The following is a 14,369-nucleotide window of genomic DNA, read 5'->3' as shown; positions in this document are numbered from 1 at the left end:
CCCTGTCCATCACCAACTCCCGGAGTTCACTCAGACTCACACCACGATTAGTAACTTCATGTATCTTATTGCTTACCTTTCTGTGCACTGTGCAGCTTTTAAAATGGGGCATTATCTACTCTGACTATTGAGAATTTCGGCTCACATGATCAGCCTTCCAAAACAGGCTATTTCAAAGCAGTTTAGTATTCCATCATACAGACATATTATGACAAGCTCCTTTCCTATTCACTTCAGTTCAGTTCAGTCGCTCAGTCATGTTCGACTCTTTGCAACCCCATGAATTGCAGCACGCCAGGCCTCCCTGTCCATCACCATCTCCCGGAGTTCACTCAGACTCACGTCCATCGAATCAGTGATGCCATCCAGCCATCTCATCCTCTGTCGTCCCCCTCTCCTCCTGCCCCCAATCCCTCCCAGCATCAAAGTCTTTTCCAATGAGTCAGCTCTTCGCATGAGGTGGCCAAAGTACTGGAGTTTCAGCTTTAGCATCACTCCTTCCAAAGAAATCCCAGGGCTGATCTCCTTCAGAATGGACTGGTTGGATCTCCTTGCAGTCCAAGGGACTCTCGAGAGTCTTCTCCAACACCACAGTTCAAAAGCATCAATTCTTTGGTGCTCAGCTTTCTTCACAGTCCAACTCTCACATCCATACATGACCACTGGAAAAACCATAGCCTTGACTAGACAGACCTTAGTTGGCAATGTCTCCATTTTTGAATATGCTATCTAGGTTGGTCATAACTTTCCTTCCAAGGAGTAAGCGTCTTTTAATTTCATGGCTGCAATCACCATCTGCAGTGATTTTGGAGCCCAAAAAAATAAAGTCTGACACTGTTTCCACTGTTTCCCCATCTATTTCCCATGAAGTGATGGGACAGGATGCCATGATCTTCGTTTTCTGAATGTTGAGCTTTAAGCCAACTTTTGCACTCTCCTCTTTCACTTTCACCAAGAGGCTTTTTAGTTCCTCTTCACTTTCTGCCATAAGGGTGGTATCATCTGCATATCTGAGGATATTGATATTTCTCCCAGCAATCTTGATTCCAGCTTGTGTTTCTTCCAGCCCAGCATTTCTCATGATGCACTCTGCATAGAAGTTAAATAAGCAGAATGACAATATACAGCCTTGACGTACTCCTTTTCCTATTTGGAACCAGTCTGTTGTTCCATGTCCAGTTCTGTTGCTTCTTGACCTGCATACAGATTTCTCAAGAGGCAGGTCAGGTGGTCTGGTATTTCCATCTCTTTCAGAATTTTCCACAGTTTATTGTGATCCACACAGTCAAAGGCTTTGGCATAGTCAAGAAAGCAGAAATAGATGTTTTTCTGGAACTCTCTTGCTTTTTCCATGATCCAGCAGATGTTGACCATTTGATCTCTGGTCCCTCGGCCTTTTCTAAAACCATCTTGAACATCAGGAAGTTCTTGGTTCGTGTATTGCTGAAGCCTGGCTTGGAGAATTTTGAGCACTACTTTACTAGCGTGTGAGATGAGTGCAATTGTGCGGTAGTTTGAGGATTCTTTGGCATTGCCTTTCTTTGGGATTGGAATGAAAACTGACCTTTTCCAGTCCTGTGGCCACTGCTGAGTTTTCCAAATTTGCTGGCATATTGAGTGCAGCACTTTCACAGCAGCATCTTTCAGGATTTGAAACAGCTCAACTGGAATTCTATCACCTCCACTAGCTTTGTTTGTTGTGATGCTTCCTAAGGCCCACTTGACTTCACATTCCAGGATGTCTGGCTCTAGATGAGTGATCACACCATTGTGATTATCCAGGTCATGAAGATCTTTTTTGTACAGTTCTTCTGTGTATTCTTGCCACCTCTTCTTAATATCTTCTGACATAATTTCCTAATTTTTAATTATGATTGATATACCAATGAACATGCCTGTACATGTTCATTATGAAATGTTATCCTCAATTTTTTGAGGTTTATAAGTCAGAGATTGGGGGGACTTTTTTTTTTGGATGGCTTTTTTCTCTTATAAATCCAATATATTTTCTAAAGATTTTGCGAAGATACTTTATAGGCAGCTCTGTTGCAATAGGATCTCTTTTCTCGTTATGTTTACTTACTGGTTTTTACTAAAGTCTAATACTATAGTATATTAATTTTATATCTGGCCAGTTAATACAATAATTATTCTAACTCTCCCCAGTTCTCTTGAAATTTATAGGTATGTAATTATACAATCGGAAAACAAAGTTCTTTTCTCCCCTACAGTCAGCAAGCGTTGGTTCTTTAATCTTTGCATTAGTGGGCACTTCTGGAACAAGTTAAGTAATTGTTAATTGTTACAGTAACTGTTACAAGTAACAGTTAACTGTTCATGTGGTCAGCTTAGTCTCACTTGACTTCAATAAGAAAGTCAAGACCTATATAAGGCTTAACACTATAGTGTTTCACAATTAAAAATGCTGGGGATGACTGGTTTGAATTAATGTTATTTATCAAGTGTAAAGGGCTTCCTAGGTGGCTCAGTGGTAAAGAAGCTGCCTGCCAAGTAGGACACACAGGTTTGATCCCTGGGTTGGGAAAATCCTCTGGAGAAGGAAATGGCAACCCACTCAAGTATTCTTGACTGGGAAATCCCATGGACAGACGAGATTGGCAGGCTACAATCCATGGGGTCGCAAATCAAGTGCAGAAAGCATCCCTCAGTTCCTATTTTTCTAAGTCATTTTATTGGTAATTAATGTGAAATCTTATCAAATAAAAGCCTGACTATAGCATAACCTTGTGCTATGGTGACCAGGCCTCTGATCAGTGTGATATATTAAAATAATTATTTCTAATGTAATATAGGAAGGAGGAGAAGGGTACGACAGAGGATGGGATGGTTGGATGGCATCACCAACTCGATGGACGTGAGTTTGAGTGACCTCCAGGAGTTGGTGATGGACAGGGAAGCCTGGCATGCTGCAGTCCATGGGGTCGCAAAGAGTTGGACACAAAGGAGAGACTGAACTGAATGCAGTTATTATTTTTAGATCTGTAGATCAAATCTAGGTTTTAGAGAGAGCTCTTAAGTACACATTCCGAGAGCATGCCTTCTCAACAGGGAAAAATGTGCTTCTTAGTGAGGAGCGCAAGAAAAGCCTATCTGTTGCAATGGTCTGCAGTCCTCTAAAGTGCCAGAGTACATATCTGGGCATTAAATATCTGAGAAAGTAAAGAGGATTGGGGAAAAATGTCCTGTTAGGTGCTACAGGGGAAGAAAAAAGGGGGAAATAAAAGGTTGAAAACACTGCTCTGAATTCTACTGGCCAATATTTAAAGTTTTCATATCTTTGTTTACATCTATGAATGTCTGTATATTACCTTCCAACATGAAGAACAACTTGGCCAAGTACAGAATTCAGAGCTCACACATTTTAGCTTTTAATCTCTGTACAAGTGTTCTCTGTCTTCATGCAGTTACTATTACAGAAGAGAATTCTATATGCCAGCCTGAATTTTGATCCTCTGATACAAAAGAAAAGTCTGTTTTTTTATGCTGGGACCAGTGGTTTCCAACAACTTTCAGTGTTGGCAAAAATGTTCTATAGTTGTGCTGTCTAATACGTAGTCACATCTAAGCCAGTCAGCCCTTGACTGAGGCACTAATATTTAATTAAATTTAGTGTAGCTATGTACATAACCACACATGCCTAGCTGCTACTGTATTGCACAGCTTAGATGTGAATGCCTATAGTATTACGTCTTTATTCTTAAAATAAAACACTATCACTAACTTGGAAAAATAATCCTCTAGAGTAATTTATCTTCTGGGCCTATAGTCTTAGTCTTCTACCTAAAAGTTTAACTCTCTCAGGAAAAGAAATCTTTCCTATACCAAATATATTCCATTTCTTATTCCTAGGCCTAGTGAACTTGGTCTTTGTTTTTTAAGATTTTTTTTTTATGTGGAGCATTTTTAAAGTCTTTATTGAATTTGTTATAATATTGCTTCTGTATTATGTTCTGGTTCTTTGGCCACGAGGCAGGTGAGATCTTAGCTCCCCTCCCTGGGATTGAACCCACACCCCTTATATCGTAAGGCAAAGTCTTAATCACTGCACCACCAAGGAAGTCCCTGAACTTGTTTTTCGGCTGATGTCTTCATGAATAGTAACTGTCCATAGAAAAGTAACTCTGAGTCAATGAGATGTGGCTAGATGTTTGCCATAAGAGGCAAAAAATCCAAAGAAACAAGACACAACCTGTGCCACTTTCTAACTTTAGATACATGGAGTAAACAGCTTGGGTTGTATGCAGTAAAGGTACAGTTTATCTTACTCTCTAGTTCAAAAAAATACTGATTTCAGCATATTCTAATTGTAGCCCACTTACCCAAGACCACTTCCATTGTCTCATTAGCTGGACTCACAATCTCAGGTATTGTGTTTCTGGATTTCTCTGAAAGAAAAACACCCACAAGGTCTCTTGTAGATTCGAATCTCCAAAGATGACAACACTTGGCAAAATATACCAAATACTAATATATACAACACAGCATCTGCCTCTAGGGGCCAAAGTATACATGGCAGGAGACAGAGGACCAGGACTTTTGTGAAGGCAGGAGGCTGACTCAGGGGCCACAGCAAAACCATAACACCTTGGCCCTTCTGAACCCAGAGTTTGGTGCTACAAAAAGAAAAGACCACAAATATCACCAGGCCCTGGGTCTCCGGACAAGTGCATCTCTTCATGCAAATCAGGGAAAACAAAGTGGCTTCCCTGGATGGAGCTTTATTAACCAGAAAGTCACCCAAGAGTGAAAGCCACAGTTATCAAAGAATGCCACACATTTCGGCATACTGTATTAAAGTAGGCAGAAAAATACTAAGAATCTCCAGAAATTAATCTGTCCTTTAGTGGCTCAGACAATAAAGCGTCTGTCTGTAATGCAGGAGACCCAGGTTCGATCCCTGGGTTGGGAAGATCCCCTGGAAAAGGAAATGGCAGCCCACTCCAGTATTCTTGCCTGGAAAATCCCATGGACCACGGAGCCTGATAGGTTACCGTCCATGGGGTCGCAAAGAGTCAGACACGACTGAGCAACTTCACTTATTCTCAAGAAGATAGGCTTAAAGAGTTGATCTGGGACCAAACCTTAGAAATTCCAAATTTGAATGCCTAGTATTCATTCTGCTACTTAAAAAAATTGTTAGCTCCATCAGCGCAGGATATTATCTCTCTTGTTCCCTAATGTATACCTAGAAAGTGCCTGGAAGATAGGAAATGCCCAATAAATATTTATAAATCCACCGTTAGAAGAGAAACAAAATAGAACCCCACCCCTGATTATATTATTTCTACATAAGGGATCAGAAAAGATGTCCGAAAGTAGTTAAAACCCATTTGAATTCTTAAAATTCTGTTTTCCCTCAAATCTGGTCTGCTGGTCTGGCTGCAGTACCCCAAGAAACACAAACTGGAGATACACAATGCCCGGGGAAGTGCTGCTAAGGATGGTTGTGACTCAGGACTCCTGAAATTTAGGAGTCACTGATACTTGTAGGATGTAGGCAAGGAATCAGTTTTGAGACAACACAATTAACCTATGGAAAAAATAAATAATTGTAGAATTGAGAAAACACAGCTATCTGACAAGTGATCATCTGGGTTTACCTGGGATAGTCCCTATTAGGCCTGTTGTCCCAGAATAATTACTAGTAGAGACTGCTTTAACTTTTCAAAGTCCTGGTTAGGGTAACTTTACTCTTTTTTTTTTGTAAACAGCTTGATAAATTTAACTTTCTATTTCGTATCAGAGTAAAGCTGATTAACAATGTTGATTGTTTCAGGTGGACAGCAAAGGGATTCAGCCATACATACACGTGTATCCATTCTCCTCCAAACTCTCCTCCCATCCAGGCTGCCACGTAACATTGAGCAGAGTTCCCTGTGCTATGCAGTAGGTTCTTGCTGGTTATCCATTTAAAATATAGCAGTGTGTACATGTCCTTCACAAACTCCCTAACTATCCCTACCCCCCATTCTTTCCCTCTGGTAACCATAGTTCATGGGAATAACCCTCTTCATACATTACTGAAAGCTTAGGAAATCCTAGTATTGAGAGACAGGTTGAGCATGCTGCCCATCTCCGGGTAACTTATAAAGGTGCATTTGTTCTATTTTGTTTTAAAATAGTTTTTAATATGAAATATGGTGGATAGCAGCCTCAGGATAACTAACAAGAAAAACTGGCATGCACCTATTCATTTTTCAGCTGTCGGGCACCAGGCACATGACTATAAGCTGAGCACGCCTGATCAGCAACACAGTTCACAACAACCTTGGAAGCTTGAACCTGCTTACAGAGAAGGAAACCGGCTTAGAGAAGTTACGTGACTGGGTTAACAAAGACCTGACAAGAGTGGAGCTTATTCCATGGATAAAGAAGCTGTGATACAAGTAGTCAGTGGAATATTACACACCACTAGAAAGAATGAAATAATGCCATTTTCAGCAACACGGATGGACCTAGAGACTGTCCTACTGAGTGAACTCAGTCAGACGGTAAAGGGGAAATATCGTATGACATCCCCCCATCAAACTAAAGGAAATGATACAAAGGAACTTAAAAAACAGAAAGAGACTCATAGACTTAGAGAACAAACTTATGGTCACCAAGGGGGAGGGTGGGGGAATGGATCTATTTAAAATGGACAACCAACAATATACATAAAATAGATACTTGCTGTCGCCACTGTGGTCTTCCCTCACTGACCCTGGCAGAGTACTCACCATGCTGTGGATTGATTAATTTTTAACTATGAAGAGTCATTTACTGATTTTAAGAGTGGCTCATGCAGATTGAGGAAATCAAAGAAGCCCTGTGGGGACTTCAGCTTATGGTTACCAGGGGGGAAGGGTGCAGGGAAGGGATAGTTAGGGAGTTTGGGATGGACGTGTACACACTGCTGTATTTAAAGTGGATAACTGACAGGGCCTACTGTATAGCACAGGAACGTCTGCTCAGTGTCGTGTGGCAGCCTGGAGGGGAGTTTGGGGAAGAATGGATCCATGTATATGTGTGGCTTAGCCCCTTGGCTATGCACCTGAGACTATCGCTATGTTGTTAATTAGCTATACTCCAATACAAAATAAAAAGATGTTTTTGAAAAAGTGTAACTTATTTCAAGGTCCATTAGGGTCCATCAACAACTGCTAGACACCCAGACTCCCCAGGTGAGAGGTCTCAGAACTGTCCTTTCCCCAGTACTAGCCAGAGGAGTCCCTGAAGCCTCTAGAGAACCATCTTTAGCCACGCCCAAAAACAAGCCTCCTAGTTCAGCTGGAAAACTCAGCTCATCCCGTCTGTTTAATCAGCACTGCGTCTGAAACAGGAATGAAAACACTTAAGTAGCACATAGCAACAAACACTAAAGCCAGGTGACCTCTAGCAAGTCATCAAGCTTCTCTTGGACTTGGTCCCTCTGTAGACAGTGAAGGTGATATTACTCACGGTCTCTGGACCTTCCCGGATTTAAACTCCCAGGACTGCAGCTATGACTCACCCAGAGTAACCAGCTTTATCGCCCGGGTGACACGATACTGCTTTCCCAAGTGTGTGTACGACGCAAGACACATATAGTGCCCACTGTGTGTTGTGTTCACATTTGTGATGATCAGCTTATTTGTTACTCCAGCAAAGTTTACATTGTCAAGAAGTAGAGGTTTGCAATCCTAGACAGGGGGAAAGAAGTATTGAAAACCAATTAGCCATAGTTACATTCATGTAAGGGCAACCCACTCCAATGTTCTTGCCTGGGAAACACCATGGACAGAGGAGCCTGGTGGGCTACAGTCCGTGGGGTCGCCAAGAGTCAGATATGACTAACAGACTAGAACACACAGTCAAGTATATGTGAATAGAAAGGTCCTTGCACAGAAATTTTAATTTTGCTTTTTTTTTTGGGCAAAGTCATAATTATATTCCCAGCATATTACATTTTTATGCCTATGAGTCTTGCACTTTGAAGACAACTGGAGACAAATCTACTTTGTAAGAAAAAAATGTTTGAGGAAAGAATGCTAACTACAGTTTCTTAGTAATGATATACTTCCACTCTTTTTGTATTATTATTATTTTGTATTTTTAGACCTCTAAAAAATGATTATCCATGTAAGCTCCAACAAGCCAGGTACATCAAAGATACCAGAATATGATGTATGCCATGCAGTGCTAGCTGATCACTTTTCGGTTATAGAAACCACTAAAGTTATCTAAGGACCACTTAATAGTTATAATAAAACATGAAATAATATACTTTGTAACAAAGAGTCACTTTAAAAAACCCTAAATTTATCATCTTTAAACATCCTACGTGCCCACTGTACTTTTCTCAGCTGTACCCTATTACACAAAAATGACAGTAAATTTTTAGTTAAGCTGCAAATTAAACACATACAATCATAAAACTTTTTAAATGTTCTATGAAGTTTCACCACTCAAAAGCAAATAATCTGCCAAAAGTACTTTACGGATTCATCCTATTGTCTATGAGAGCAAACTGTTTTATTTGCTAGAGAAGTAAAAGGCCATATGTAATAGAAAATTACCTTATACCACTGTACTTGGGGGAACTCATTGTTTTCATCTTTTAAAAAATCCAAGTAAGGACATACAAGCTGTCCGTCTCCCGCGGTCAGTAGTCTCTGGGTAAACACAGTTCGTTCACTGTAACACAAGTTAGGCTCATGCTGCACAAACTCTACCACTATTTTAATTTTGAGGCAGTAAGTTGAATTTCTAAAATAAATCAAAATAGATTCATTAAAAAAAATTTTTTTTTCTGTCCTGAAGTATTGCAGGAACAGACATCACATGTTTGTAACGTACTTATCGCTTGCTTACCTCACCGAGCAGTAGTAAGCTCCTGAATCCTCCACTTCAGCAGGAACAAACCAGAGCTTGTCTTTGTGCTGATGAATCCTGGATCCTCTTTCTGTAGATACAGCTGTCATGCTGTCATTTTTATACCAAGTTATAGGCTCTTTGTGTACACTTGTGATGAGAGGACACGAACGGGCATCAACTTCATGTGCGGGGGAGACTAATGTAATTTTCTCTTCATGCTCCTCACATTTATCTTTAAAAAGGAGAAAGGGAAAGTCATTTCTGTAAGAAATTTGTCAACGTTTCTTCATGGACTATCTAAATAAAAACACCAGTTATTAAATATATTAATTTGTGTTATACAGGAGAGTGTTAGTCAGTTCAGTCGCTCGGTCATGTCCGACTCTTTGCCACCCCATGAATCGCAGCACGCCAGGCCTCCCTGTCCATCACCAACTCCCAGAGTTCACTCAGACTCACGTCCATCGAGACAGTGATGCCATCCAGCCATCTCATCCTCTGTTGTCCCCTTCTCCTCCTGCCCCCAATCCCTCCCAGCATCAGGGTCTTCTCCAATGAGTCAACTCTTTGCATGAGGTGGCCAAAGTACTGGAGTTTCAGCTTCAGCATCATTCCTTGCAATGAACACCCAGGACTTATCTCCTTTAGGATAGACTGGCTGGATCTCCTTGTAGTCCGAGGAACTCTCAAGAGTCTTCTCCAACACCACAGTCCAAAAGCATCAATTCTTCAGCACTCAGCTTTCTTTAGAGTCCAACTCTCACATCCATACATGACCACTGGAAAAACCATAGCCTTGACTAGACGGACCTTAGTCGGCCAAGTAATGTCTCTGCTTTTCAATATGCTGTCTAGGTTGGTCATAACTTTTCTTCCAAGGAGTAAGCGTCTTTTAATTTCATGGCTACAACCACCATCTGCAGTGATTTTGGAGCCCCCCGAAATAAAGTCTGACACTGTTTTCACTGTTTCCCCATCTATTTCCCATGAAGTGATGGGACAGGATGCCATGATCTTCGTTTTCTGAATGTTGAGCTTTAAGCCAACCTTTTCACTCTCCTCTTTCACCTTCATCAAGAGGCTTTTTAGTTCCTCTTCACTTTCTGCCATAAGGATGGTGTCATCTGCATATCTGAGGTTATTGATATTTCTCCCGGAAATCTTGATTCCAGCTTGTGTTTCTTCCAGTCCAGCATTTCTCATGATGTACTCTGCATAGAAGTTAAATAAGCAGAGTGACAATATACAGCCTTGACGGACTCATTTTCCTATTTGAAACCAGTCTGTTGTTCCATGTCCAGTTCTAACTGGTGCTTCCTGACCTGCATACAGGTTTCTCAAGAAGCAGGTCAGATGGTCTGGTATGCCCATCTCTTTCAGAATTTTCCACAGTTTATTGTGATCCACACAGTCAAAGGCTTTGGCATAGTCAAGAAAGCAGAAATAGATGTTTTTCTGGAACTCTCTTGCTTTTTCAATGATCCAGCAGATGTTGGCAATTTGCTCTCTGGTCCCTCTGCCTTTTCTCAAACCAGCTTGAACATCTGGAAGTTCATGGTTCACATATTTCTGAAGCCTGGTTTGGAGAATTTTGAACATTACTTTACTAGCATGTGAGATGAGTGCTTTTTCAATGATTCAGCGGATGTTGGCAATTTGATCTCTGGGTCCTCTGCGTTTTCTAAAACCAGCTTGAACATCTGGAATTTCATGGTTCACGTATTGCTGAAGCCTGGCTTGAAGAATTTTGAGCACTACTTTACTAGTGTGTGAGATGAGTGCAATTGTGTGACAGTTCGAGCATTCTTTGGCATTGCCTTTCTTTGTGTTATACAGGAGAAGTTAAGAACCTGACAGTTAGGAGAATTATCCTGGAAGTCTGAAAGATTTCTAGTCACTTACTACCTGTGTCCTTGAGCAAGTTATTTAACCTCTCTCATCCCCTCTGTAGAGCTGTTTCAGTAAAAAGATGGAATAACCGTAATTTGCCCTCCCACCTGAACAGCTAAAAAAATTGGACAAAGTATAAGAAACAACAATGTTCAAGACATTGAATGTCAGGGAACAAAGGACAGAAATACCACAAAGTCAGGACACAAAAGGAGGGGAACCCTAAAGTTTCCCCAAAGTACCATGTAGAGGGGGATTCTAAACTGTGGCACTGTAGGGAAGAAAGGAGGCAAAACTCAGTGTTCCTTCTTGAGCTGAGGAGGTGGACCTGGGAATCCAGGTAAACCAGGAGGCCGGAGGGCAGGATACCAAAGAGATTACAGCTGCACCCAGAGGAGGAGCGCGTTCTGGAGGGCTACAGGACCAAGCATCCCTCAATTCATGTAACATGCATCCCTGAAGGGCAGGAGAGGGCCTGTCTCCCTGGAACAGGAAGACTCTTCGAAGAAATAAAACTTGAAATTTTTCAGAATTTTATGAAAATGACGTACCCACAGACCCCAAAGCCACAATGATCTCCAAGCAAAAGAAACATGAAGAAAACCACACCACGTAAGACAAAAACGATGCAGCCTTCTTACCAGAAACAATACAAGCCAAAGAGAAAAGAATAAAGGTAAGTACTAAAAGGAAAAAAAAATCATCTACCTAGAACTCTACATCCAGGGAAAGTATCTTTCAGAAATAGAGGCAACACTGCAAAATTCAAGTCAGGCAATTGGTAATACCTGGTTAATAATATTCATCTGTATTCTGTCATCACAGAAAACACATAATTATCAGTATGCTCCATTTTCAGTGATGCAAAATTGGATCATCCCGCTAAATTTTATCCTCCAGGTCTTTCAACTGTACAGTGTCTCTTTTCAATTAATAAGCAATTTGAAAGGTGGTATTTTGAGATTATGTGCATAGTCTATAAATACTTTTCACTCAATTATTTTTGTATTCACTGATTATCTTGCTTGAATAAATTATAGAGGCAGAAATAGAGGCAAAATAAAGAAATAGAGGCAAAATACTTTTTCATACTTTTAAAATATTACTATTTTATATTTATTTTCACATATATATATAAACTATCACCAGCACACTTGTACTGACAAAAAATGTAAGGAGGTCCTTTAGAAAGAAAGAAAAAAATAGTATCAGATGAAAAAAAATTAATCTACATAAAGGAATAAATAGCCCCAGAAACATTTACTACATGGGTAGTCATTAAGAGCTTTTCATTTTATTTAAATCTCTTTAAAGATAACTAAAGATCACTTTATGGCAAACAGACAGGGAAATAATGGAAACAGTGACAGACTTTATTTTCTTGGGCTCCAAAATCACTGCAGATGGTCACTGCAGCCATGAAATTAAAAGATGCTTGCTCCTTGGAAGAAAAGCTAGAACAAACCTAGACAGCATATTAAAAAGCAGAGACATTATACCAACAAAGATCCATACAGTAAAAGCTATGGTTTTTCCAATAGTCACGTATGGGTGTGAGGAGAGATGGACCATAAAGAAAGTTGAGCAGTGAAAAACTGATGCTTTTAAACTGTGCTGTTGGAGAAGACCCTTGAGAGTCCCTGGGACTGCAAGGAAATCAAACTTTTCAATCCAAAAGGAAATCAATCCTGAATATTCATTGGAAGGACTGATGCTGAAGCCAAAGCTCCAATACTTTGGTTACCTGATACAAAGAACTGACTCATTGGAAAAGCCTCTGATGCTGGGAAAGATTGAAGGCAGGAAGAGAAGGGGACAACAGAAGATGAGATGGTTGGATGGCATCACCGACTCGATGGACATGACTTTGAGCAGGCTCCAGGAGTTGGTGATGGACAGGGAAGCCTGGCATGCTGCAGTCAGTCCATGGGATCGCAGAGTTGGAAACGACTGAGTAACTGAACTGTACTGAAAGATAATTAAATGTTTAAAGCAAAAACAATGATTGTGAGACATATAACATCTGAAGACGTAACATGCATGGAAACAATGGGGCAAAGTTTGAAAAGGGAGAAGTGGATGTATTCTAGGTTTGTTATATTATTTGTGAACTGGTACAGTCACTTGAAGGTATATAAAAGTCACTTAAGTGAAGTCGCTCAGTCGTGTCCGACTCTTTGCAACCCCATGGACACTAGCCAACCAGGCTCCTCCATCCATGGGATTTTCCAGACAACTGGAGTGGGTTGCCATTTCTGGTAAGTTAAAGATGGATACCATAAGTACTAGGGCAGCTATTTTTTTAAAGTTATTATAAGCCAACACAGAAGATAAAATAAATCATGAAAATTCTCAATTTATCCAAAAGGCAGCAAAAAAAAAAAAAGAGAGAGAGAGAGAAAAGATAACAAAGTAATAATAGTACCAGGAGAAAATAAAATCACAAGCTCCTAAAATAAACCCAAATATACTAATAATCATATTTTTTTCGTGGTATAAGTAACCCAATTGAAAGGCAGAGATAGTCAGATGTGATTTTAAAAAAAAGGATCCTACTATATGCTAACATACACACAAACCCACACATATACACACTTTAAGTGTAAAACACCTTAAAAGTAAAAGCGGAGAGGGGAGAGAAATATTATGCTGATTAAAAGAAGATTTGAATGGTTACTACATTATTATCAAAGTAGATTTTACACTAAAGCATATTTCCAGGGGTAGAAAGTCATTTAATTACGACAAAGGAGTCATTTGTCAAGAGGTACATGGTAATCTTAGACATTTATTCACCTATTGACAGTGTTTCAAAATTCATAAAGCAAAATCTGATAGAACTGCAAAAAGAAATAGAGAAACCTACAATTAGAGTCAAGAGATTTCAACACTACTCAGAGTAACTGACAGAACAAGTAGAACAATTAGACAGAAAATCAGCAAGGATGTAGAAGAAGATTTGAACCACACTATCAACCAATCTGGCATAATTAGTATTTACAGAAAATCTTACCCAACAACCAAATACACATTCTTTTTAATTGCACATAAGAAAACGTATCAAGATAAACCATATTCTTGTTGATAACCCAACAGTTAACAAACTTAAAAGGGTTCAAAGTATGTTCTCTGAATTAAATTAGAAATCAATAACAGAAAAATATCTAGGAATTCACGGATGGGTTTAAAACCTTAAAAAGATATTCTAAATAACCCATGCATCAAAGAAGAAATAAGAGGAAATTAGAAAGCATTTTGATCTGAATGATAAAATATAACATATCAACACTTGTGTCATGCAAAGGAAAAAAATACCTAGAGGAAAGTCCTCTGTAAGAAACAAGATCTCAAATTAATAACTTCAGTTTCCATTTAATAAGTAAGAAAAAATTAAAACCTAAGTAAGCATAAGATAGTAAATGATATGGCTCCAAGAGAAAAATCAATGAAATAAAAAACAAAAACAACAGAGAAAAATCAAAGATATCAAAAGCTAGTTCTTTCAGAATATTGTAAATCAACTATATTTCAATTTAAAAAAATTTTTAAGGAAAAAACCCAACAACAAGAACAACAAAATTTCAAGCCTAGATGGCTTCACTGGTATATTCATAGAAGGAAAA

At 39.5% G+C, this 14,369-nt stretch overlaps 1 protein-coding gene across 3 annotated transcripts in view; it reads right to left on the bottom strand.

The window, feature by feature from the left end:
- The window catches only part of IL1R1 (interleukin 1 receptor type 1), an 88,580-nt gene that overhangs the window by 12,311 nt on the left and 61,900 nt on the right, over positions 1 to 14,369 (bottom strand). For 2 of the 3 annotated variants that reach the window (XM_052648721.1, XM_052648722.1), the window contains exons 5-8: positions 8,854 to 9,088; positions 8,559 to 8,748; positions 7,514 to 7,682; positions 4,341 to 4,406 (exon numbers count right to left, since the gene is read on the bottom strand). In XM_052648721.1, the coding sequence (XP_052504681.1) occupies positions 4,341 to 4,406; positions 7,514 to 7,682; positions 8,559 to 8,748; positions 8,854 to 9,088 (660 nt within the window). The remainder of the gene's footprint in view (positions 1 to 4,340; positions 4,407 to 7,513; positions 7,683 to 8,558; positions 8,749 to 8,853; positions 9,089 to 14,369) is intronic. The other variant, XM_052648723.1, reaches the window with a different exon arrangement.

Source organism: Budorcas taxicolor, chromosome 11, assembly GCF_023091745.1.
Source record: "Budorcas taxicolor isolate Tak-1 chromosome 11, Takin1.1, whole genome shotgun sequence".
Lineage (NCBI taxonomy): Eukaryota > Metazoa > Chordata > Mammalia > Artiodactyla > Bovidae > Budorcas > Budorcas taxicolor.
Note: the sequence above shows the minus strand (reverse complement) of the source record. Positions and strands in the feature narration are given on the sequence as shown.